We start from the raw sequence: 26,213 nt of genomic DNA on the forward strand, positions 1-26,213 counted from the left end.
ATGCCACAGCCCTCCTTCATGAAGGTTGTAATATTAAGTGTTGTTGGAAAATTGTGCTGAGAGGAGCTGAATCCAGTGGATGATTTATGAAGTTGTAGTTCTATTCATGCTGTGGTTGAAAGGTGTTAAAGGGGCATTCAGCACAAACTGAACATTATGATCTTACTGAAAGTCAGATTTACTCCAGGGCTGTTGTAATAGTCTGCGTTATCTTTAGCCAGCTGTTTCTGTTATTAAGGGGGCTGTCAACATTTACTGATTACTTAATTTGCTCAGTACCTTGTATAGTGAAATTAAGAAGGTAGTGAAAAGATTAACATGATGTCTGTATGAGCACAAGAAGTGCAAAAACTGGAACTGAAGTGGAACTGTGAACCACATGTAGAATGACTTAAGTCTGTGGCTATTTGGACAGTTCAGTGTTCCTGCAAGAGGTAATATGAGGGATGATGAAAGGGTTCAGGAAGTGGAGACATTTTCTTGCTGTCATGGTTCAGCCAGTGGTGAAGGTAAGGTGACTGCTGTGGAGTCATAGGAGTGGCATATTCAGAAAATATAAGCAGCAATCAATAACACAACAAAATGTGGAAAATCAATGAGGGAAAAATGCTTTTACTTGCTATCATATTTCTAGGAAAAACAACAGGTAGAAGTATTTTTTTTATTGTTTAATACCCACACTTATAATAAATATTTACTGGTTTATGAATTCCTGTTTATATTATCATGCTTATTTTATTATTCTATTATATTATTTTATATTTTTAAGGCACTGCTATGAATCCACAGTCTTTGAATATGAGTATAGACTTGCATATATGTCCTTTGGGTGATGATCAGGAATGTCACATAAGAAACCTGGTATAATCTGCTCACAACATGTTTACCTCATGACAGCAGAGTGGTATAGATACAGTACAGTTTACTGTATGGACATAGAAGACATGCACTGCTACTGTGGTTTTGCTGAAGTACTGATTTATAATTTTGTGCACTAGTGTTTCAAGTCTACACTGGAGCCAAACAGTGCCACCCGCTGGTCTTCATACTGGGAGATGTTCCTCTTCATGATGTCCATACAAGGGCCCAGCAAACGCTCAAAAGCCTGGATGTCGATTACTGAGAGAGAAACAAAGACATTTTGAATTCTGTCAGCCTTTTGCCGGCCTTGTAGTTTCAAGTGTCAACAGTCAAACCAGAGTACTGACATGACATGTTCAATATGATGATCAATAAATGCAGCCGATATGATGTTTCTAAAACTCCCCCGTGGGAAATCGATAGAGGTATGCTACAGAGAAAACAATATGTGGGTATGAGCTACACTTTCACCATGAAATGTGTGTGAAGTTACACTCTTCTGCCTTTTCTGGCATCATGGATAAGAGTCTGTATTTCTGCACTTGACTGTCATGGCAGTTTTTTGGTTAATGTTCAGATGTTGAGTCACCTCTTTCATGTGGCCTGCAGATATTTCATCCCATATCTACTGTGATCTGAGGCCTGTGTCCTCCTCCACTTCCTGGAACTATCTTAGTAAGCATTTGTCAAGAGGTTATAACTACAGCCACAGGGGGATACACCTGGTTTAATGTGCTATAACACCAAAACTTGGCATTCATTTTCACTTTCCAACCCAACATGTGATTTAAACCATCATTCAGCTTCCATTAGACTTTGATTTCAATTACTGTTGTTTGGCTGTCTGTGTTTGGATATTTAACATCTGGCTGATCTGCTTCTTTTGCTGTATGAATTTTTCTTTTTCAGAAAAACATGTTGATCACATCTATTAATACAATACTGTTACACTATAACTTATATCTAATATATAACTTCATGTTGCATCTGCACTTATATGTATATATATATTTAAAAAAAATGAAACTGAAATTATCCTCAGACTTAGTTCAGGTTTTATAACACTGCTACTATACTTCACTCTGATGCCAGAAAGGACAGATCCATCAATTAAGGAGATAATGTTTCCCAGTTTTGTAAGTTTTATTTCTATAGGATCACATCTTGCCTGTCAAAATATTTGGTCAGTGAAACTAGTGACCCTGTCCACTGACAGAATAGGAGACAGATATAAGTCCCTCAGTGCTTCCAGAGGGAAAATTTTACATTGAAAAAGTCACAAAACATTTTGTGTCTTTGTAATGCTCAGTGTCTCTTAGTAGAGTTACGTCTGTGGCTGTTGTGTATCTCTGTGGCAGTTCTATGTTGCTAGTTGCTTTTATTCTGTTTCAGTTTTTTTTTTAGCCATTCTGAACCAGCCTGTGGTTGTTCTGCCTCCATATGTTCCAAAATCGGTTGTGGTCATTGCATCTGTTCGTGGCTGTTTTTCCATCGCTGACATCACTGCATTTCTTCATCATTCTGCTTGTTTGTTGTCTCTCTGTAGCTGTTTCATATCTCTGTCTGGTCTTTTGACTGTTTTTTTTAACAGGATATGTTACTCATCTCTGGAAACAGAAACTCAAGTGAGCTGGACCTGGATCCTGTGCCCTTCTGACCCATTTAGTAATTCTTCCCACAAGTGACATACACACACTGAAAACAAACTGCAGAGGATCAATCCCCAGTCCCTCCTGAAACACACAGACATACCTAAGCATTTGGTTTCTCCCACAGCATAAACAGACGCTGCTCGTGGTTTGTTGGTCACTAGTGCCAGTTCCCCAAAATACTGCCCTCTGGAGCAACGAGCCACCTCCACCTCAGCGTTGTCCTGCTGGCCAACCTTTGTCTGGAACACACAGAGGAACCTGTAAATCCTGTAAGTAGTGCCCTGTCAGCAGTTGTTACTGGATACAAACTGAATTAAATAATAAATATATAACATCCACCCTCTGGTAAACAATAGGAAATTCTGACACTGACATACTTACTTTGCTCTTTATCATTATCTTCACTTCTCCTGATTCCACAATGTAGAAACAGTCGGCCATCTCTCCCTGCAGGTGCAGACAACATCATAGATTTAATCCAACCAAACCAAACTAGTTCAAAACACCAGCAGCAACAAATGCCCCAACAAACACTGTAGCCTACCTGTGTGATTATACGATCTCCATCTTTAAATCCTCGTGCTCCCAAAACGTCAACAATCTTCATTCTCTCAGAGAGCTTGTGGCAAGAAAACGAAGCATGGAGACGCCATAAGCATAAGGCGACTGAATGTCCATCTATTCAACAATTCTAATGTTTGTGTAGCGGTTCTGTTCCTAATACAAACCTCAAGAGACTTCAGAAGAGGAACACACTCGATAAAGGCTTCGTACATCCTCCTTTTCTTCGCGTTGTTCTTCACGATCAGTCTGTGAAATGTGGCTCGATCCTGAGAAATAAAAAATACGAGATAATCAATAATTTGACTTTCCTTCAGTTTTAGAACTGAAGTCTGTAAGAATTCTTCATTTGTCTTTTTTATGTTTATCTACTTGGCAACATAGTCAGTTCACTCCAGATGTTACATGATGCTTTGGGGCGGTGAAAGTCATGACCCTCTATTGGACTCACCAGGCCCCACAGGGCGCCTTCATCCGTCGCAACGATCGTGGCGGCTCGTGGTGTGTTGTACATGAGAGCCAGCTCACCAAAACTCCCCTTGTTGTCATACTTTCCAACACAAATACCGACTCCGTCCTTCTGCACAAAAATATCATACACGCCCCTGGGAACGGTGGGAGGGTACAGAGAAGTCAGTGTAAGCGAGGTCAGACATCAGAACGATAAAGACAACAGTGTGAACTGTCTCACTCACTTCTCTATGACGTAGAAATTGTCTCCGTCATCTCCTTGGTCTATGATGTGCTCCTGAGGTTTGACCAGCACCTCGAACATGGCGTCCAGAACCTCATTGAACTGTTCCTGGAGGACATGAGTCAGCTTTATGTTCAAGTCAAAGTCCTCACACACTCACCAACCCCCCCCCCCTCCCAGCATGTGGACTTGTCTGACCTATTTTTATCTGTTTACACAGTACTGTATTGACACCACTGCACTTTTAAAGGTCCAGTGTGTAAAATGGGGGGAAACCGTGAAAAAAAAAAAAACTTGTTCACCACGACTGGGAGTATTTCAGGAGCATGAAGCGATGAGGTGAAGATCTAAACCATTTTACGAAACTCTTGAAACGTGCTCTCTGACTGGCTGGATTTTCCTGCCATACAAACATGGCAGCGCAAGATGGTGACACTCTCTAAAGCAAGACCCCTGCTATATGTAAGAATAATCATAAGGTTACAGAAACCAAACAAATTTTATTTATAGTGATTATACACTTATACAAATATATTCATGGGTAGTATTTTAAGATTTTGCCAATAAACCTTGCCAATTATTACACACTGGACCTGAATCCGCTTGCACCACATTTTTGCACTTTTGTACATCCATGTTTTCTACTTTCTACACTTTCTGTATATACTGTAAATAAATATGTATATATATATATAGGCTATATATAGAGAGATAGATAGATAGACTTTATTATTAGACTCATGGTCCATTAAAAAAACAAACACACATGCAAATTTAAAAGAGACAGTCATACCAGTGTTTCCACATGGCTGACTGGTATCTCACAGCACTGAGTCCAGGATTGATCAACAGCATTAAGACAGAATTTTGTGTGTCATTCAGTCGACAGATGAATTTATACATCAATTTCCGCAACAGAGCCTGAAAAGTATTTACACGCACTTGACAGAATAACTCACTCGCACTGCACCACCTGGGTTTTCCCATCAAAATTCGTAGGCAATCGTTATAGGCAACCTGAAGTTTGCGAATGCTTGCCTTTTTGAACTTAACCCACAAGGGGGCAGTATAAAGGGGGCTACAGTAAGCTCTGAAGAGACTAATTTTAACATCATTAGAACACCAGAAAAATTTACGTTTCAGCACATTGGCTTGTGTATATAAAATACGCCGTTGCATATCCTCATCATCACACAAATCATCAGTGATGATGTGTCCCAAATACTTAACAGTGTGACAAAAAGGTAACACATTCCCTGACAAATGAAATAATGGGAACACCAGTTCCTTATCACCTTTAGTTCGACAGATCATAACAGAGCTCTTTTTGGCATTATAACTAACATTAAATTCTACCCCATATTCTGAACATATGTTGAGCAGCTCCTGAAACCCAGCACTAGAGGGATGTGTGTGTGTGTGTATACTATATATCATATATCATTCCATACCCTGTACTTCTGCATCCATATATTGATATCTGTTACCTACTGATTTTGCACTCTGGTTAGATGCAAAAACCTGTGACATGTGCAATGACAATAAAGTTGAATCTAATCTAATCTTTATGTGAAGAATAAAGAGACACATATTCAAAAAGAGGAAACCCAGTGGGATGATAGGAGGTTGTTGTACCTGCTCCAGAGTTTTGAACAATAAAATGTCTCTGCATGCGTCCTGAAGCCTGCGACGCTGCTCATCTGTTTTAGGATGCACCACCCGAGGCTCGGCATCATCATCCTCATCGTCGTCAGGGTTGTACGCCTCGGCACAAACTACAGCAGGACCAACAAATGAAAATACTGAACCGTGGTCAACACTGATTAATATTCACGACAGAGTATGTTCCAGTTACTGACCTGAAACTCTGCGGTTGTATTTACCGGTGGTGGACTCTATGGAGAAGAGATGATAGTGAATTTATTTGTGAAACTTTGCATTAATACAAATTTTTGTGCACTTGCAAATCTCAGTCTCCAGATGATGTCTCTGTTCTTTCTGCCAGTATGAAGCTCTGTGTTTTGAAACATTTACAAGATGATGTTTCTCAAAGTTACATTTTTTTCATCTAGAGCTGACACCAGACAAAATAACATGTCAGTACTCACTAATAGTTTCTTCCTCCTCCTCCTCCTCCTCCTCCTCCTCCTGCTCCTCGTCATCCTTTGAGGACTTGTTTATTTCAAAGGTGACGCCTTTCCTCGCTGGTTTTGTGCTGCGTCTCTTGGCTTGTTGTTGGTCATTTCTTTGATTTTCCAGAATCTGTGCGAAATGCTGCACCGCAAATTCAACCAAGTTGGGCGGCCTGCGGCGAAGCACCTCCACAGTGTATCCCTGCAGGAGCTCCTTTAATCCGGCCGGTATCTCCACAGTACTCATCATTCAGCTTCAGAGGTCAGAGGTCAGAGGTCAGATTTGGATTGTTAACGATGTTGGGTCACCTCTAGAGGGCCTGCATCTCCACTGAGCTCACTTAGTAACACCTGAAATATCAAACGGCAGCATCAGCAGCTCTGAATGGCCTCCAGATTAGATGAACAATCTTCTGTGTGGACCAAACTGACTCCTCCCCCACTCTCATTCAGCAGCATATCGATCTTTTTATTTAGCACAGCCTGTCGGAAAATATTGAGCTGGAGTTTTCACTTCAGTAGTAATTAAAGGCTGTCCAGTGGATTAGGCATCAGAACTTGATGATTTGGCAAAGACACGGTGCACAGAGAGAGGACTGTTAATCGTTTGTACTGGAAGTCAGACTGCTGTTGACATCTGCAGAAACAGCCCTCAACACACAGACAGTAGAGTTCTTTAGGGCGAGGAGTGTTTCTAAATTCAAACACTAGAACTACAGAGAAACAAACAGGTATTCAAGTATTTAGTATCCTCTGGAATAGGAAAGGGAGGATAACATAAGAACCACCAGCTTTTTCTTAAGACTTCCTACATTATTCCTTCACCTGCTTTCGGACATCCTGAACAAAGCATTTATTTCAACCTGGACAGAGGTTCAGAAAGTTTTGCGAAAACACATTCTAATAAAATGTTTACATTTCAGGTATGAGATGTTTCAGTTAAACATCACATTTTTATGCTGGACAGAAAAACTTGTTTTTCTGACTAGTTGTGGCCGAATGTTTTGAGAATGACACAAGTAGCCTACTGTTTTTCACAAAGTTTGCTGCTCCAGTGTTTTTAGATCTTTTGTCAGATGTTGTTGTGGTAACTGATGAATAAGTAAGCCTACAAGCATTTCAGTGCCTAAGGCTTTTATTGACAATTGCATGAAGTTGATCAAGTGTCTTGGATGGTTGGGGGAAGTTGCTCTCGGATGATGTTTTGGTACTGTTCTTTATTCATGGCTGTGAGTGAGTGAAAGGACTCAGGATGCTTTACTGTTGGCTGACACAAGACTGATGGGAGCGCTCACCTTTTCTTCTCTGGATGCCCCAAACAATGGCGAAGAAGAGGACTGATCAGAGAAAAGACTGTACCCCAGTCCCCAGCAGTCCAGTGCCTGGACCTTCTGCAGAACATCAGTCTGTCCCTGGTGTTTGTCCTGGACAGAAGTGGCTTCTTTGCTGTCCCTTCTCGACACCAGGCCTTTCTCCAGAAGTCCAACCCTCGCTGTGTGTGCAGATGCACTCACACCTGCCTGCTGCCATTCCTGAGCATTAAAGGGATAGTTCAACCTTTTGTTAAATTGGCTCATTGTCATAATCCCTTTAGTCATATAGGAGTAGGTTCGTTACCTTTAATTGTCAGTGGAAGCTATCTTTAGAATGGCAGAGCAGAGCCGCGAGCTGCTCAGAGCTACGCTACGGAGGTTCAAGGGATTTCTTGGTTTCCCTCATCAAACTCATCAAATACACAATCCAACAACTCCAAAACCCTCTGGTGGACAAGTTGTGACCTGCACATTCACCACGCTATGAGATAATAAAGGAATGTTATGCGACAGAGTTGTTTTCGAGGCAAATGCAGCGACTGCTTGCTGAAAAACTGCCCTGAGGTCATCAGAGGTTTTGTATGAATTTACCTGAACTGGTGGATCCCCCGATCACACAGCTGGATCTACTTTAGGAGACAGCCGTGGCGCATGCTGGACTTTGTTGGGCGCCCCGAAGCCTTCTTTACAACACCTGGACCTCTCTCCTGAAGGGACTTTGCAATTATTGCTAATTCATTTGATCACTCTTCATAACATTCTGGCGTATATGCAAATTGCCATCATAAAAACTGAGGCAGCAGACTGAAAATTAATATTTGTGTCATTCTCTAAACTTTTGGCCATGGCTGTATATTCATAAACCATTCAATATGTAACTTTATTTCATCATGGGTGTTCTCTTTGAAATTCTTTGTAATTATTTGTTTCATGTTCTTTATTATAACTCAGTTGTATTGTCATTTGCTTTAATTTTTTGTGATACTTATAGATTGTTTTAGTAAATCCAAATAAATGTGCAACACCATTTGATTCTAAATATGGATTCTGCTCTTTATTTCTATACATGTCGACATTCATACAGTTCAATTCAATCCCTGTCATGATGATGACTCTCACAGTTTCACACTGAAACAAACAGAAAGTGGAGTTAGTACCAGGGGCCACTGAGTGGTGTGTGACCGTACAGGAAGCAGCAGACAGTCTGAAAGGCGTGTATCACTGAGAGACTGAACACACACGGTACGACATAGTGCACCTTTTCCCTGATATGTACACTTACTCGCAGGTAACAAAAGGTATAAGGCACAACATGTTCAGTTCATGTTCCTTTTCTTTTATATGTATATATAAACAGAATTTAAAATAAATCAAAATCAAGTAAAACAAAGGGAGTGAGAACATTCGACGTCTGTGTGTGTGTGTGTGTGTGTGTGTGTGTGTGTGTACTGGCACTGGTACTGGCAGAGTCATGACAACATCTCTGCCCTGAACCCTCAGCAGGTCTGATGCGTGTGCTCTACAGTAACACAAGGTTTAGAAGATAATCAAGTTCATCATTGGAGAATTCTAAAAACTGCTTCATGTTGCTTGACTTAGAGTGGGTCCACTGCTTTCAACTCCATTGTTGTGTGACAGTTCTTCCTGGGATTCACACACGAGGCAACGCTCAGCGCTTCATCACAGGTTCGGTGCCGCCCAGTTCAGGAACTTCATTGCGAACTCGAAGCCTAAGAAACAGGCCTGAAACAAAGAGACAGAGTTAGAGTGTGTAACAGTGATGCAGGGCAGAATGGGTCATATCATTTCATCACAAACCAGCTACACAGGCTTTATGCTCACATTTTGTTTTATGTCATTTCTACATATTTTTGGATGGCCCTTTATTATTATATTTTAAAAGATATTTTTGGTGCAGCTTGGCCTTTAATTGATGACATATAACTTCATTACTGACTAAATGTTTTAAATTCTTCATGATCAACCTTCCAGTCCAATGAGACTGATGTCTGTATTTATTATAGCACCTGTAATATCCTGCTGACCTAAATATGAAACATGAACCACTGACGTTCACGTCCAGATCCTCTTCATCATCTCATGCTCCATGTCTAAATGCACCTTCACCATGTCTGTGAACAAAATAAGAAAAAGTATACTTACTGCGTTTGCAGGGAAGGCTCGAAGCATGACAGCGTTGAAGCCTTTGTATAGTGAGCCCACGCCCTCCTCTCTGACCAGCTCCCTCAGAACGTCACGGAAACCATTGGGATATTTTCCCTCAGGAGCTGAGAGGAAGACACATAATAAACCTCAGGAACAGTGACACCTGCCCATGTAAGACACAGTAAGGAGTGACTTCATACTAGGGATCGACCAATTATCGGCATAGCCAATAATATTCGTCGATATTCGACATCAGCCTTTTTTCACTGATAACTGATAAAAAAGATGTATTTTAAAATGCTGTCTCTCTCTCCACTCTGGGCTGTGTAACAATGTCCTGCCCACAGCCCCCACTCTATTGGAGTTTGTGTTATTGTACAAAAATGTAAGGTCATTACAGTGTCCAAAGAAAACAGTACTGTATTCAGTCTAATCCCAGGTGCTTTATTCTAAATTTTGACACCGAAATTTTAATTTTTACTGCAAATGAATATCAGTTCTGAATATCTGTTATCAGTCTCCGTGATTACTAATAATCCTTATTGGTATCGGCCCTGGAAAAAACGTATCGGTCGATCTCTACTTCATACACACCGAACTTTTTACAGGCATTCCATATTACCATATGAAATTAAATTTAACATCATCTGAAAAACAGAAATACAGACACAGCTGTCCACCTGGGGCTGAGCTCAAATAACAACATCTCAGAAAGTGTAGAGCAGCAGAATAAGAAAAAGAGAATCTAAGAACTGCACCAAATGCTTGAGACAAGACAGTGTTTAGTGGACAGGACGCAAACCGAACATTAACTCTCTTCTGTTATAGTAGGAAGTTGTACAAAATGAGGCTAAAAGTAAGAGAAAACAAACCCAATATTTAACAGTTTATCAAACAAACCTGTCTGGAAGCGAGACTTGAGAACGTCGGCTGGAATGGCGACGGCCCAGTTAAAGATTCCAGCCATTCCGCCGGCAAACAGCACACTGGGAACACTGAGGTCGTTATGGCTGTGGAGAGAAGACGGCAGGTTTGACCGCTCACGTCTTTTTAAAGCAGAGGCTCGTAAATAACAAGCAGAAAGACAAACACACACCTTTTCCCTGCAGGTGTGAGGAGGTTCTTCAACCACTCGTAGGACGTGAAGTACATCCCACTGGCTGGAACATCTGAGTTTACACAACAAAGATCACAACAGTCCGTCATAACAAGCAATAACATACTCATCATTACTAGATAAGTAACTGGATGGATAATTGACAGTTATTACCTAATGTTTCTATGTGAATATGCAGTACTCATTCAAGAACAAGTATGTGAACCCTTTGGAATTTCATAGTTTTCTGCATTACTTGCTTTGCTTTCCATTGCAGAAGAATTGCCTGAAGTTTGCCACTCCACAACACTAATGGAAATTGTTTTGTGGACTGATGAAACTAAGATTTATTTTTTTGTATTTTCATTTATTTATTTAGTATTTTTTTGTACGTATGGTGTAAAATGGCTCTGCATAGCAGCATGTAAACATTATGTTAAAGGTGAAGTACGGTGGAGGAGCATCATGGTTTGGGGCTCTGCTGCCTCAGGGCCTGGACAGTTTACCACCATCCAGAGTTTATCCAGGCTTCCTACAGGATAATGTCAGGGTGGCGTCCACCAGATGAAACTCAGCAGGACAATGAGCCTAAACATTGAAGTAAATCTACGATCTGGATCATCTAGAGTAGCTTCAAAAAAAGAAAATCCACCTTTGGGAGCGGCCCAGTCAGAGCCAGACCTGAATCCAATAGGGATGCTGTGGAATGACCTCCAGAGAGCCATTCACACCAGACATACCATAATAACGTGGCTGAGCTGAAGCAGTATTAAGGACCAATGGTCCAGAATTCATCCTGAGTGTTGATCAGTTCTGATCTTCAGCTACAGGAAACGTTTGGTTGAGGTTGTTGCTGCCAGAGGAGCTTCAACCACTTATTAAATCCTTTTTCCACCTGCACTGTGAATGTTTAATGGATGTGTTCAATAAGGACATGACATATTCTAATTGTTTGTGTGGTATTAGGTTAAGCACATTGTGTTTGTTTATACTTGTGACTTAGAAGTAGATCGATCACATTCAATGGCCAGTTAATGCAGAAAACTTAGAAAGTCCAAAGGGTTGTCTATAAAACATTAAGGGGTTCATGTGTTGTTTAGTTTCTGTTTGCTTGGACTCAGGATCTATTGGAGTAATGAAGCACCTCTCATCAGAGTCAGAGCAGTGCCTTTGTAGATTCCTCTGATCCCAGACTGTCGATACAGCTGTTTGGCACAGTCCATGGGTCCAGCATACTTCACCTCTCCAGATGCTGCCTGGATCTGCAACACACACAACAACATTTACACTCTTTTCACAAAGAGCAACCTGAGCAGAATTTGAGGCAATAAAAGAAGAGCCTGATGGAACATCAACTCTTTTAGGCATGCTGAATGGATCTGTCATTGTGGCTCACTGATTAGATCCTGTTTATCTGCACAAACACACACAGTGACCTCCTGACCTGTAGGAGGCATTTGATCCGTTCTCCAGGAGCCATGATGGCCGTGGTAAACACACCAGACAACATCCCAGCAGCAAACAGCTGTGGATACCTGTGGAGAGGAGCGACACGGCCCAGTCACCTCTAAGTATCAGTCACAGATTGAACGAGTTCAGCACTGAACAAAAACAACAAAAACCTACGTCAGGATGTCATCAGGAGTTTTCTGTTGGAGCTTCTTCCCGAGTCCGAATCCAAAGAAACAGACGGCGAACATGGGCGTGACCCCGATGATGGGGGCGGCCATGCCTTTATAAAGGCCTTTCAACCCCTGGAGAGAGGAGGAGGAGAAGAAGACATGGAAACATCAGCACCACAGAGGAAGGACACATGTGATCATCCTCAGCTCTTTGGCTGACATCTTTTCTATATTTCATTCATTTTCCCTTTATCGCCACTTTTCTCTCCACTCTCTCTCTTCTTTATATATGCATCTATACAAAAAGGGGGTCTGCCCCCCATCCTTTTTTTCCTCTCTCTCTCTCCTTCTTTTCTTTTCTCTCCCATCTCGCATGTATCTTTCTTTGCTTATACCAGTGGTTCCCAACCTTTTTTGGCTTGTGACCCAATTTCTAGCGACCCCCGATCACATGCAGTCACGTGATCACGGCCATCAATCAAGATGCGCCAGCTAAGTATAGAGTACAGTTGTTTAAGGTTGTGTGTGGTGTTTTAATCATAATTTAAAAAAATATTTTACCAGTAATTTTGTTTTATCAATTACTTGACATTTCAGGCGACCCCATTTGAATTCCAGGCGACCCCACGTGGGGTCCCGACCCCAAGGTTGGAAAACACTGGCTTATACTCTTTCTGGAGCTCCGGTGGCTCCAGTTCATCCCCATTATTTCTAAATATAGACGCCCTCTTGTCTTGCATTGGCATCACTTAATAAAAAACTAAACAAAACATGAGCATCCTCACCTCTTTGGCTAACGTCTGTTTGAAGCAGTCGATGGTTCCAGCATATATGAGGCGCTCTCCAGGTTTGGGTTTAGGCTGAGTTTGTAAACGCACCTGAGAAGAAAAGAAGAATGTTTTTATGATGATCCAGACAATACAACATACAGTGGTGAAGGTTGTGGACTTCACAGGACATGTTTGAAGTGGAACAACTTCCTCAGCTGCACCTCATCCAACACCTTCAGGGCAAGTTAGAATAAGTCCAATATTTGGAAAGTAAACGATGGATTATCAAATAAATGCAAATGTTACACTGTGTGTTGGACGTGTAAACATGTTTGTTTGCTTTACTTGTTTGTCTTAATAACTGTCGCTGAGGAGGCGATGATGTCAGTGTTGTGTTTACAGCTTACAGTGTCTGATGATTCACTCTCATGAGTCTGATTCACTGAGCAACGTGACAATGAGCCAAAACAACAAGGAGAAAGACACTGACACAACCAAACTGTGCACCTGAAAGAACTCATGTTGTATGAAGGCAGGACGTGGCCACACATAATGATGTGATTCAGGTGTTTTTCCTGCATAGAAAATTTGGCGCCGACCGCCACCGCTACATTTCTCACCGCCACCAGTCTCTGGCTTTTTATGCATTTATTTTGAAAGGACAGCTGGTGACAGTTGCCTGTTACTGTTACCATACCGACGAGTTTATGTGTCCTTTTTTAGTTTATAATCTCAATAAACACACCTGGAGACGGTGCTCAACTCAGCTACATAGCTGTTAGATGATTGGCTGGCTGCCACTCAAGTGTCCAGGGAGGTTTCAATGTCCCACATCAGGTGCATCTCAATGGGCTCTATGCACAGCTCCACTACTTCCTGAACCTGAGGCAGCTCCTTTGTTTCCTGTCTTACATTATTGAACACTGATTAATCCAGGTGTGTCTGACCATTGTGACTACTCAGACACACCTGGATTAATCAGTTTGTCCAATAGTGTAAGACAGGAAACAAAGGAGCTGCCTTAAGTTCAGGAAGTAGCACAGTAGGAAGTAGAGAGCCCATAAACTAGGAAAAGTCAATTTCCAGCAGTTCAAGTCAAACAGCCAAGTATTAAGAGCATATAGATGGACAGACTTTACCACCATATTAAAAATGCTTTTTTAAATTGCTTTTTTGTAATAATCACATTTTTTGAGATACTACTTAGGTCTTTATTAGATGTTCGCCATTATCATTACAAATAAAAGACAGTAAATAAATAAAGAGATGATGTTTCATTCCGTGTGTAATCTATCTATATAATGTAGCTACTAGTTTCACTTTTTGAATTGAATTACTGACATGCCCTTTTCCATGATATTCTAATGTATTGAGATGCACCTGTACACGGAGAGTCTGACTCTATCCCAGAGCACTGGAAGTAAAGGTGTACTAATACACTGACAGCAGCCAGGTGAGATGTGCAACAGCAGTGAGCTGAGTCATTAAAGTGACCTGAAGTAGGTGAAAGGGCTGCAGCAGTAAGCTCCCTGCACCAACACACACACACACACACACACACACACACACACACACACACACACACACACACACACACACACACACACACACACACACACACACACACACACACACACACACACACACACACACACACACACACACACAGTGTTTGACACTACAACCAGGAACTGCTCTGAGTCTGAAGGCTGTGTCATATAACGTTACAATATGCAATGAGCAAGTGATACACACACACACGCACGCACGCACACACACACACACATAGGCATACACTATGCAATATTTACTTTAATGGTGTCGAGTGGATGTCCGGCGAACACCAGGCAGACTCCTCCGAACCCTCCAGCGAAGAAGTTCTTCAGCGGGCTGATCGGCTGCTGTTTGGACATTTTCGCTGTTTTTCCGGCTGAGCTGAAGAAAAACAAAGGAAGCCGAACCGAGTGAAGGGAGAGGAGGACACGAACCAAGAAGCAGCAGCTCACCTGGTCTGACAACTGCTACACTGCTGTTGGACCTTTGACCCACTTTAATATCTACCCGGACCGGTCTGACTGCAACACAGCGCTCCTCTGGTACGGCTCGGTTAGCTGTCCGTGTGGAAACACTCCGACTACAACACTGACTGACTGTGTCTAACGAAATAGACGACAAAGATCCTGTGTAAACTGTGTTTCCTTGTTTATTGACTTTTTATATAAGAACTAAATATTAGCTTTTCCATATGATTATATTTATAAAAAGAGGACATTTATCACATTTATATACCTAACCATATTATATTATATTATATTATATTATATTATATTATATTTACAACAACCCTATTGTTGTTGTTATTGTATGGTAACAGGGGCATTACCATTGCCCTTATCAAATATCAATGAGGCTCAGTGTTCAGTGCCCAGGTTCAACTGTGGCCCTTTGCTGCATGTCACCGCCCGCCCCCCAATCAATCAATCAGCTCATTCAGATAGATTACACTTCTATCCCCTGATCTTTTATTTAATTATTAAATTTATCCTGGATGCTTGATGTTTTTACACTGCCACGAGTCGTCACTTAACTGTTTTTTGTTGTTTTTATAACAATGACAATTAAAGTCTGTCTGTCTGTCTGTCTGTCTGTCTGTCTGTCTGTCTATCTATCTATCTATCTATCTATCTATCTATCTATCTATCTATCTATCTATCTATCTATCTATCTTTTGAGCCGTGTAATGTCCTGAGTGTAACAGTGTTAACTCAGTAGGCTACTATAAACTTTATCAAAACATGTGATTCAGTTGACAGTTGTACATAGTCTAAACTGCACAATCTTTTTTTCCCCTGATCGTTCACTTTTATGCAACAAATGAAAGACAAAGAACAACATCAGCTTCAACTTCTGGACATGTCCAGACCTTCCTAATCTTTTGGTGTCTACTGTTTCAGTGGTTTTCTAAGCTTTATAAGGTCTATTTAACCCCCAGTGCTGAAACAGCATTGTTTGGACGCTATGACAACAGACAGGCTTGACCAAAACATCTGAGCTGTTCAGTCTATGACACAGTAACAAGAGATGTTGTGGAAATCTGACTTACCGCCCCAATCTGAGACAATCTTGTGAGTGTTATCACTATCATATAGGCTACAGTATATTTAATTTATTTCTCATTTAAATTGTCGTCTTTTCTGTAACCACTGCATTCATGGACATGGTGTGTGTTTTGTTTGTCTGTGTTAATCCTGTAAAACTGCCATGAATAAAAAGTTCAAAACATTCTGTCACACAATTCACTCTCTCGGTCACTGTTAAAATAGAGCTTTATTAGTTTCATTACAACACAGTCGTAGCAGTTTTGCAGACACTGTTAATCATGGAAAGGAGATGTCCATCTCTCTCTCTCTCTCTTTCTCTCTCTCTCTCTCACTCACTCTCACACGCTGAAAACAGACACACACACAGGTAATGAATGAGTACATGGACGAGAACTAAAATCTGATATCACTTAAGGATTGCATCTACCCTCTCAAGATGGAGAAGCCATGCCGGGGTCAGAAGAGAGAAGTAAGAGTGTAAAATGGGAGAACAACATCTATCACCACATGATGGGGAAGAAACAAAGACAAAACATGTTGCTGTTGAAGAATAAGACTATGAGGAGGTTAAAGAAATGCCCTGTGTTCCCTCTCCCTAGTCTGGATTCTCAGTAGAAAACTGGAAAATCAACAACACTGACTAATGCGTCATCTTCGATAATAACTGCGAAACACTTTTCCCTCACATCAGTCGCGCCTCGGTATTTTACAGCAAGGTGTTAAAAGCCTTATTGCAGCACAGTTAGGTTAAATGTGAATGCAGCATAAAGAACAAAAACCCTTCAGTCCAACAGTTTGACATTAATTTGTAAACGGTCAAAGTCTTCTGTCGCTTGAGGAGCTTCACATATAAGTACAGAGTGATCATTACTGAAGTTTCTGAAAAGCGGTCAACGAAGGTACCGGACTGAGAACGCCTGCAGACGAGCCACAGCTACGGAGCAGCAGCCAGAAGCTTATAGTGATGCTACCACGCGGGTCGGAGTGTACACCTGTTCAACTGGTTTTTATATGATGAAAAAGCAGGTGAATGAAAGAGTAAGTTTCAGGAGCACTGTGCTCTCCAAAGGAAAAACAATGCTCTCAGTAACACACAGTAGTTTGGTCCCACTCTCAGGGGGAAGCACATAAAGGGTCAAAGTGTTCTTCTGCAGCTTAGTTCAACATTTCAAATCTGACTTTTCATCACAAATCTTTGAATTAGTTCTAAAATAAATTTGGTTAGAGTTACTTTGGTTAGAATAAGGAATAGTTGTGGCTGATGTGTCTAATTTCAAGATACTTTGAGTACATTTAGTTCATGTTTGATATTTAAGGTAATTATTGCTAAGAATTCACTGTAACAAAAGCTCCACAGCTTGGCCTAGATTTTTATCTCCATGTCCTCACAGTTGGTGTTGTTGTTGTTTTCTTTTTTGGCATGTTTTCCCTTCTTGGCACTCAACACCAAAGATAACCTCCCACTCAAAAGAAGGAGAAAAGCTGTGGAAAACAACAATCTTCTTGAAATCATCATCACATGATGCTGCAGCTCTGGGCTAATGGGTCGAAGAAAACACCGGCAAAAGTGGAGTTGGCTCTCTGAGGAGGGACAGGCTGTCACAGGATACGGGACGTCCCATCGGGTCTTTCTTTCTTCCGTCAAGCTTTATTGTACCTCCCTGCAGTAGACGGGAGCAGACTACAGTGTGTGAGCATGGTGATGATATGGTCAGTCCTGGTTCTCACAGACGTGTGGAAACTCCTTGTAGATCTGTTGTACGATTAGCTTATCCATCTGCTTGGCTGTGGCACTCCCCTCATCCTCGCCCGGATCTTCCTCCTCCCTGAGAATCCTCTGCAGCGCCCCCTGCAGGTCCGGCAGGCGGTGCTTGTGCTCCAGGTAGTCCGTGGAGCGCATGATGGAGTGCATGAGTGAGAGGTACTCCATCCGCAGCTTCGACAGCGAGGGAGAGAGAGAGAGAGAGGAGGTTATAATCAGCTGTTTGACACAAGCTTTTATCGCCAAAATCTCCAGAGTGTCAGCATCTCACCTTGTCTCCAGGGGAAAGGTCAGATATCTGTCGTACGGCGATGTCGATCATCACCATCATGTCAGTGCTGTAGAAGATGTCGGCTGTCTCTGTGCTGGCAAACACATCCTGCAGAAACTTGAGAACCGAGTGTGGTGCAGGCGGGGTGTGTTTGAACATGCACACGGGGTCATCTGGAGAGCAGAGGATAAAAGGTGATGACGATGTGAAGAGTAAAAGTGAGGGTGGTCTGATGCATGAACATGAGAGCTGGGACAAACGGTGGTCTCTTACCGCCTCTGTTCAGAAGCAGCAGCACTTTCTCTGACAGGATCTTGACGTTTTTCTTCTTCAGCTCCTGCATGATCACATTGTTGCTGGGTGCTGGTGATACGGACAACACACACACAACACACATGGAGCATGAATAGTAAAAACAGTAAAACAATAGAAAATCTCCTTCAGGTATCTTTTACAGCAGTAGGTTCATTACCTCTAATTGTCGGTGCAAGATGTTTTTGATCGGCGGGGCAGAGACGCAAGCTGCTCAGCTAATGCAATGGAGGTGAACGGTATTTCCACGTTTCCCTCATCAAACTCATCAAATACACAATCCAACAACTCCAAAACACTCTAGTAGACAAGTTGTGACCTGCACATTCACCACGCTATGAGATAATAACGTATATTTATGTAACATTATGAGACATGAAGCAAATACTCTTAACTACTTGATAATAATAATACATTTAATTTGTAAAAAAGTGCTTTTCATAAAATAATCTCAAAGTGCTACAGAAACAAAATAACAAAACACTACAGAAACAGAGCAATAAACAATTAAAAATACAAAAAGAACATTAATAAAAACAGCTAAAAACCTGCAAAGTATATTAAAGAAAGACAGAAAACTAACTAAAGACAGAGACAAAAAGTGGGACAACAAAAGAACAGTAATGAATCAAAGAGGAATGTATGGGCTAGTAACAACAGGTGCATTCACTTGTAGGGAAACCAACAACTATATTTTCTAAGTTTTGAAATATGTACCAGTATATAAGACCTATAAGACCAGGCAATCCTCAAACCATCAGAGAGTTGAACATCCATTATTATGTCATAGCGTGGTGAATGTGCAGGTCACAACTTGTCCACCAGAGCGTTTTGGAGTTGTTGGATTGTGTATTTGATGAGTTTGATGAGGGAAAGGCGAAAATACTGCATGCCGTGCAGAGCTCACGTCTCTGCCCCGCCAATCTAAAATCAGCTTGCACCGACAATTAAAGGTAATGAACCTACTGCTAAGACTACAGTATGAACAGTTAGAGTTGTGCTTTCCAGCAGACAGAAAAGCTTCTGGAGGACGTTCTCACCTGTGTGGTGCAGGTTGAAGGCCAGCAGGAGGTTCAGGAAGGTGTCAGGCAGCTGCTCTGTGGGGTCGTTGGGAAGCCCCTCCTCCACCACTCCCAGCAGGAACTGAACAAAGTCTGCATTCAAGTGTTCTGAAAGCAAGAAGGGAAAGGCAAGTCTTAGCTATTGCACAGTGTCTCTTCAATGCATCCATTCTGATTTATGTGCATAAAAAACAGGACAGAACACGCCATGTACCACAGACGATGTGTGATAATGCATCCACTATATAACATCAGAAAGCCTCTACATACCATAGTGATGATATGGCACCTGTTCACCCATTGAAAAGATCATAGTCAGAACCAGAGCCGTGTAACACATCTTCTGATGCTCTGAGAGGGCAGAAACACAAAGAACAACACAAAGAAACATTTAAAAAACGCTGTGGTCACATTGTGAGGAGGCAGTGTGAAGGTTAAGGTGTGTGTGTGTGTGTCTTCACCTTGTGTGTCTGCCTGTAGGTCTCTGGCCAGCTCCATGGGCAGGATGGCGTTGAGGAGCGTGGAGATGAGGGCGGCGTCAAGGCTGCACATCGCCCCGAACACTTTGAGCAGCAGCAGCCGCAAAGACACCCGATGCTCCTGTGAGGTCACATGACACCGACAGAGACACAACACTGAGCAAGTGTACACTGAACATGGCAGTAACAGTAATTACACATTCAGACCAGTGAACTAATAGTACACGGAAACAGAAAATATAATTAACATCAAAGAGACTTGAAGACAACATAACATTTTTCTACTAAATCCTTTATCATCATCAGTATTGTTATTATTATTATCATTATTATGTCTTACCATCTGATAATATGAAACCAAAGAGAGCACATTCTCGTAGTGGTTGGCCTTGCACATCCTCTTACAGACCTCTGGGTCTGCATCAGTCTGAGGAGAAGAAAAGCTCTTAGTCATAACGATGTAATAATGTTTTATCTATGCAACTTCATGATCTGTACTAGACTGACTGGACCAGAGTGTTAGTGGGCTCATAAACAACTCATCTGAACATCCTAACCCTGATCTGAGGTCTGGTTGGGATGAGTATCTGGCAGCATGGAGGGTTTACAGACGCGGTCTTTCACCACACTGTTGGATTTACAGTGGCCTGAGCCGCTCTGATCCCATCAAACATGTCTGGTATTTACGACGTGACATCTGGACGCTCCTGTGGCCACATCATCATCCCAGCAGAAAACTTTTTAGAATAATGAGGACAAGGCAGCTAAATCAACTCAGGAACTCATGTACAGCCTGTGATATACTGTAAATTATCTTTTTTTCAGTGCAATTAAAGGGATAATTCAACATTTTGGCAAATTGGCCCATAGCCATAATCCCTATAGTCTTAGAGGTTCGTTCGTTACCTTTAATTGGCGGTGCAAGCTATTTTTAGATCGGTGGGGCAGAGATACAAGCTGCTCAGCAAACGCTATGGTAGTATGGTATTTCTGGCTTTCCCTCATCAAACTCATCAAGTACACAATCCAACAACTCCAAAACACTCTAGTGGACAAGTTGGGACCTGCACATTCACCACGCTATGAGATAATAATGGAAAGTTACAATACAGCGTTGTTTTCAAGGCAAATGCAAAGCCGGAACTACATTCCAGACACGGCTGCTGGGCAGAGTGATTTCAAAAGCGCAAGTAGTTCCGAGTATTTGCCTCATGTGTTGTTGTAACATTACATAATTACACGTTATTATTTCATAGCGTGGTGAATGTGCAGGTCACAACTTGTCCAGTGTTTTGGAGATGTTGGATTGTGTATTCAGTTTGATGAAGGAAACGTGGAAATACCATGCAGAGCTCACGTCTCTGCCCCGCCGATCTAAAAACAGCTTGCACCGACAATTAAAGGTAATGAACCTACTGCTAAGACTATAGGGATTATGGCAATAGGTGTATTTGCCAAAAAAAAAAAAAAAATTCCCTTTAAACTTGCTAAAATTAATAAATAACTGAATCCATTTAATTATCCATAATGACACATGTGTTAGAAATGTCCTACATAAATAAACCTCTAGGCCCGTCATATTTACATGTGACACAGTTAGTCACCGTGACACACACTTCCTTCCTCCTTCCTCTCTGCTCAGGCAGCAGTCTCTGTGTCCTACCAGTATCTTCAGCAGCTCCTCCAGGTAGCAGGCGATCAAAGCGTGGTCTTCGTGAAGCGCCCAGCTACGCTGCTGCGAATCGTCGCGGTGACGGGCGAGGTCGCCGAAGATCACCTCCAGTCGCTGTTCATCGTGACACACCTGGCCCTGCGGCAGCGCTGCACTCGAATCCTACAGACACAGGAAACATGACAGAGGAGCTGTGACTTTTTACACGAGAGCCACGTTGTTAATGTTCCTTTTTATTATGGAATAAGGCAAAATCATTTCATTGTCATTTAGATACTGAAGAAGCTCAGAATTGACAGTAACATCTTGAACAACTGCAAATAAACGCTGCAGCTCAGTCATCTCATCACTTTCTTAAGTGGCTGAAATGGGATCATAGTCTGAGAGCACGTCTTAATGAATGATAACAAATGATAAATAATATAAACGTATTGATTGGAGCAGCCCAGGTTTTATTAGTCAGTGTTAATCATGCTGCATGCTTCTCTGTTCAACACTGTGTAGTGTCTGTACACACAGCTGTTGTCCTACAATAAGAAGCTGAAGTGCTTCGTTGATATTTTTGCGGAACCCAAGCTGGTTTCGTGTCTAAAAGCAGCTGGTTTCGTGTCTAAAAGCAGCTGGTTTCGTGTCTAAAAGCATCATGGTGTTTCAAGCTTGAATGGAGACAAAAGCTGCAGATGATAAAACACCTTGAACCAAGAGGAAGAAATGTAAATATCAGCAGCTCTCTCACGCTTGCTGTGCATTTAAAAACAGGAATGGTACTATCCTGTGTGTTTCAGAGTGTCAGCTAAATGCAGACTGAGCTGTAATTTGAAGCGACACTGGTATTCTCCGAGCTGCTCCATCCATCCACATGATGTAATCAAAACAAATCTGACCTTGCTCTGCACCAGCGACACCAGAACTTGCTCCAAGTCGGAGGAGGCTTGAGGCAGAGCGGTCTGCAGGTGGCCCACCACCACGCCCACCGCCACCCGCGACAGCTCGTAGCTCAGACCCGTGTTCTTCCGCACCAGCTCGATCAGCTCGGCCCCGGTGGTCATCGGAACCGGCTCGGGCGTCGTGGGGCTGGCAGGGGGGCTTTCAGCGACAGACGGGGGGGCGACGGGCCATTCGCTCTCTGGCTGCTTCTCCTCGGCGGGCTGCACGGGAGGGAGCAGCTTGGGAGGCTGCGGCGCCGGGCTTTTCTTCACGGGAGGCGGCTGAGGAGAGGAGTCGGGAGGGGGCTCGTCCGGAGGGGGCGCGGCGGCGGGCTTCACGCGGGACGGCACGGGAGGAGGGGGGGTGCTGGACACACTGGGGAAGCTGACTTCAGAGGAGGCCAGAGAGTGGGAGGAGCCAGAGCCCAGAGAGGTGGTGCTGACTGAGAGGGAGGGAGCAGGGGACGGAGGGAGAGAGGAGACCCTGGAAGGGACCTCCGGCTCTGCTGTCGGAGAGAGAGAGAGAGAGAGAGAGAGTAAGCTCCAGTTACAGGGGAGAGAGTGACCTGACTAAGAATAGAGTGTGTGTGTGTGTGTAAAGCACAGAGCAGCAGCAGGTAGCATCAGCTAAAAGCAGCAGCAGCAACAACACGCTGCTGTGATGCCTCCTGTCTGTGTGTGTGTCAAGGTTATTATGGTTTTTAAATTTACATTAGTTTCTATTTTTATTTAGTTTTTCAGTTTGCTTTTTTTTTTTTTAATTCAGTTTAGTTTTAGGTAGTTCAACAAGTGATGAATCAGTTTTAGTTTAGTTTTTATTTTTGTGGAATTGATAGTTTTTATTTAGCCCTAGTTTCAGCCTCCGTCAGACCTCTGAAGATCGACTTCCAAATTTGTGGGATATTTCTTTTTTAGTTGCATCCCATAATGTTCCCATCAGTCCTCGTCACGTCCCATTCACTCTTATCTACCTGTGGGTCGTACTCCAAGTCCTGCAACTTTAGCATCTCCAAGAAAAGTACAACTAAGCTGATGTTATCTGACTCAACTTCAGCATTAGTTAGTTTTTATTTAGTTCTTGTTTTTGGAAAAAAATAAATCATTTTTATTGTATTTCAGTTTACTAAATCATTTGTTCACTGCTAGTAGTTTAGTGAACTATAATAAGCCTGGTGTAGTGTCAGTGCTGCTGCTCACTAACCTGGGCGCCGGCTGTTCCTCTGCTTCTCGGGGGGAGGGGGGGTGATTGGAGCTGCACGCCGAGGCTGAGGAGGCACCTGCAGGAGGAGACACAGGGGAGGGAGTGACCAACCAGAGCAGAGCAGGCAACTGTCTGAGGGGCCGAGGCCCCCCGGGCCCCCAAGGGCTTCAGATTCATCACCACTTGACTTGTAATGATGGGACTCATTGTTAATTTCTTATGGAATCTGCACTAAAGAACAACAGCAACTTAGACCAGGCCTGCATTAGTATATGGCTGCAGCTGATGATTATTGATTTCATTATCAATTAATCTAAATCTAATTCTGTTAATCGTTTCATTTATAAAAAGTTCTTCACAATAACCAATCACTGATTAATTGACAGCTCTATATTACAACCTATGAAAGTCAAATCCTATTGGTGTTCTTATTGGTTTTTAAATGCTTTTATGAAGGTGATGACATGAATCATGAGCAGGCAGATCTCAACAGTGTGTTTACCACAAAACTAGTTGAGACACAGAGTAGCTGAGGCACCAAGGAACAGACAAACCAGAGCTACACATAGAACAACAGGAAAACGCTCAAACAGAAATGATGATTTTTGTAGTTGTGTTTTTCTGGTGGAGAAAGGAACAGGATTAAAATTGCAGCGAGGATGATCTTTATTATGTTTTTAAACAGATTACTCCGGCCATGAAAGCATTAATTACAAATATGAAAAGAGCCAGATTTAGGACAGTGTGATGTCACATTGTGTGTATTGTACGAGTGTGTTACCTGGTAGAAGCCGTGCTCTGCTTGCATATTGTCCATGCTTCCTGATAGGGGCACACTTCCCTGGCGTCCATAGTCTCGGTTAAGGCCATTGGGTGGAGGAGGAGTTTGACTGAGAGATATTTCACTGCTGGAGGATGGGAGGCCTTGTTTAGGACCAGAGGAAGGAGTTCGCCGTGCGAGGGTCTCCTTTCTGTGATGGATCAACTTCCTGTGACAGAGGAGAACGAAATGACGTGACGGTGGATAGAAGGACAGTATAGCTTCAGATATAACATTTATTACGTGCATTCTTGACTCACTGCAGAACATCTCGCTGCTCCAGGTTGTATTTGCCTCCATTTTTTAAGGCCACATTGTGGATGCCTTCGATCGCTCTGTCAATAGACTGCAACACCTCATCCTGCTCCGGAGCCTTCACAGTTGGAAGACAAAATGTGGCGAGAGGGAAAGAAACAAATGAAATATTCATTAACATGGCAGCATGCATAGCAGAATTATTACATTTTAAACATAACAGAAGAAGGAAAAAAAGTGCCTTTGGGGCATGTGTGACTCCAGGCTGAGACAAACTAGGGCAGTTATCTAACAAAACAGCCTTTTAAGCTCAGAGAGGCCTCCCATTCAGGCTCATTAAACCTCAGTCCACAGCCAATGTCATTAACAGTCGACAGCATTCCTGTCCTGCCAGCGTGTGAGACTATGATTTTTCCAAATACATGCTCTGACTCGTTGAGTCAGTGTGAGTCAGGATCCTTGGGAAAAGGGAGACCTCTCCCTGTAGAGCTGAGGGTGTGACTGACTGAGAGAACCAAAAGGCTGCGTGGGGAAGTAGCTACTTATTCAACAATATAAGAGTGATCCTGGAGAAATAAAATGCAGAGTCACAGGGGGAGATGATCTTCATCTGAGCACAAACAATGGCTGTGTGCTGTGTTGTGTTGTCCTTCCTGTCTTGATGTCTCATTCCCGTCCTGCACTCAGTGTCTCTGCCCTGTCTCTCCCCATCCCTGACTCTGTCCCTGTCGCAGTCAACAGCTGCAGTGCAGAAGGCCACGACTCTACTTTAATGCAGCAGTCAGTCCCTCCAATAATTCATGTGTTCATCAGCTTCTACACGGCCTGCGCTGCCTGCAGCACCCGGCTCGATCCCGTCAACCCCCCCTCCCTCCCTCCGACCGACACTTTCTCTCCAGCTCTCGGCCACAGAGCGACACAAGGCGCCGGGCTGACACAGCGGTGTTTACCTGGATCTTCTCGATGTACGAGGCGGGGATGTAGCCGGTCTCCCCCGAGCTGCAGCGCGACCCCAGCCACCAGTGTTTGTTGCTCCGCTCCAGGATTAGGAAGCTCTCTCCGGCCGCGAAGTGCAGCGAGTTGGGCTCCGCGGATCGGAAGGCGTACAGCGACCGGTACATGCTCCGATGATTAGTAATCAACACGTCGGACGAACCGAGACGAGCCGAGCCGGCAGCAGCAGCAGGAGACACGGGGAAGTCCGCGTGCGACGATCCGCTCTGTCTGTCGGAGGCGGTTTAAAGAGACTGTGAAGGCATGCCCCCCCCGCCCCGGTGGACCGCTGCTGTCTATTTACAATGTAGCCTGATCATCTGACCCGGGACTGGTTCCAGTCACCGCCACAGGGGGGCGCAGTCACACCCTGAACACCAACACGCCCCCCAGGCATTTTAATCAAACGCAGAGTGAAGCGCAACTAATAAAGGCTGTATAAAAAAAACAGCATCCTCAAACTCATCATACTCATGCAAAAGGGTTTTACATT

The 26,213-nt window shown here is 42.9% G+C and overlaps 3 protein-coding genes across 4 annotated transcripts; all 3 read right to left on the reverse strand.

Annotated features, from left to right (window-relative positions):
• Positions 1 to 521: 521 nt before the first annotated feature.
• prkar2ab (protein kinase, cAMP-dependent, regulatory, type II, alpha, B) lies at positions 522 to 6,147 on the reverse strand (the record flags this gene model as incomplete). Its single annotated transcript, XM_083972430.1, has 9 exons — positions 522 to 1,119; positions 2,614 to 2,752; positions 2,895 to 2,960; positions 3,058 to 3,132; positions 3,242 to 3,343; positions 3,526 to 3,679; positions 3,770 to 3,876; positions 5,404 to 5,543; positions 5,877 to 6,147. 9 exons carry the CDS (start codon positions 6,145 to 6,147, stop codon positions 995 to 997), a joined length of 1,179 nt encoding a protein of 392 aa, XP_083828556.1. The 3' UTR covers positions 522 to 994.
• Positions 6,148 to 8,249: 2,102 nt separating this feature from the next.
• slc25a20 (solute carrier family 25 member 20) lies at positions 8,250 to 14,950 on the reverse strand. The gene is made up of 9 exons (XM_083971652.1): positions 14,679 to 14,950; positions 12,883 to 12,975; positions 12,102 to 12,229; positions 11,920 to 12,010; positions 11,620 to 11,737; positions 10,476 to 10,548; positions 10,280 to 10,389; positions 9,377 to 9,501; positions 8,250 to 8,956 (listed from the first exon to the last, which is right to left on the reverse strand). The coding sequence occupies exons 1-9, from the start codon at positions 14,778 to 14,780 to the stop codon at positions 8,894 to 8,896; spliced, it is 903 nt and encodes a 300-aa protein (XP_083827778.1). The 5' UTR covers positions 14,781 to 14,950; the 3' UTR covers positions 8,250 to 8,893.
• Positions 14,951 to 16,187: 1,237 nt separating this feature from the next.
• nckipsd (NCK interacting protein with SH3 domain) lies at positions 16,188 to 25,965 on the reverse strand. Of its 2 annotated transcripts, none has more exons than XM_083971971.1 (13): positions 25,678 to 25,965; positions 24,733 to 24,845; positions 24,434 to 24,641; positions 23,653 to 23,728; positions 22,410 to 22,954; positions 21,517 to 21,687; positions 20,194 to 20,280; positions 19,836 to 19,974; positions 19,645 to 19,725; positions 19,354 to 19,482; positions 18,275 to 18,364; positions 18,002 to 18,174; positions 16,188 to 17,904 (listed from the first exon to the last, which is right to left on the reverse strand). In XM_083971971.1, the coding sequence occupies exons 1-13, from the start codon at positions 25,846 to 25,848 to the stop codon at positions 17,680 to 17,682; spliced, it is 2,208 nt and encodes a 735-aa protein (XP_083828097.1). In that variant the 5' UTR covers positions 25,849 to 25,965; the 3' UTR covers positions 16,188 to 17,679. The 2 variants fall into 2 exon arrangements, with proteins under 2 accessions (XP_083828097.1, XP_083828096.1); XM_083971970.1 differs by having other exon boundaries at positions 22,410 to 22,957.
• Positions 25,966 to 26,213: the final 248 nt, after the last annotated feature.

Source organism: Trachurus trachurus, assembly GCF_905171665.1.
Source record: "Trachurus trachurus genome assembly, chromosome: 5".
In the NCBI taxonomy this organism is placed as follows: domain Eukaryota; kingdom Metazoa; phylum Chordata; class Actinopteri; order Carangiformes; family Carangidae; genus Trachurus; species Trachurus trachurus.

What these genes read in the sequence shown, in the direction of transcription:
- slc25a20 (XM_083971652.1), bottom strand. Translation starts at nt 14,780, where the DNA reads ATGTCCAAACAGCAGCCGATCAGCCCGCTGAAGAACTTCTTCGCTGGA. An exon ending in AACAGACGTTAGCCAAAGAG is followed by an intron (nt 12,230 to 12,882) that starts GTGAGGATGCTC and finishes TCCTCTCTCCAG; the next exon opens with GGGTTGAAAGGCCTTTATAA. An exon ending in GAGCCTTCCCTGCAAACGCA is followed by an intron (nt 8,957 to 9,376) that starts GTAAGTATACTT and finishes TCTTTGTTTCAG; the next exon opens with GCCTGTTTCTTAGGCTTCGA.
- nckipsd (XM_083971970.1), bottom strand. Translation starts at nt 25,848, where the DNA reads ATGTACCGGTCGCTGTACGCCTTCCGATCCGCGGAGCCCAACTCGCTG. An exon ending in GAGGAACAGCCGGCGCCCAG is followed by an intron (nt 22,958 to 23,652) that starts GTTAGTGAGCAG and finishes TCTCTCCGACAG; the next exon opens with CAGAGCCGGAGGTCCCTTCC. An exon ending in AGGAGCTGCTGAAGATACTG is followed by an intron (nt 20,281 to 21,516) that starts GTAGGACACAGA and finishes TCTTCTCCTCAG; the next exon opens with ACTGATGCAGACCCAGAGGT.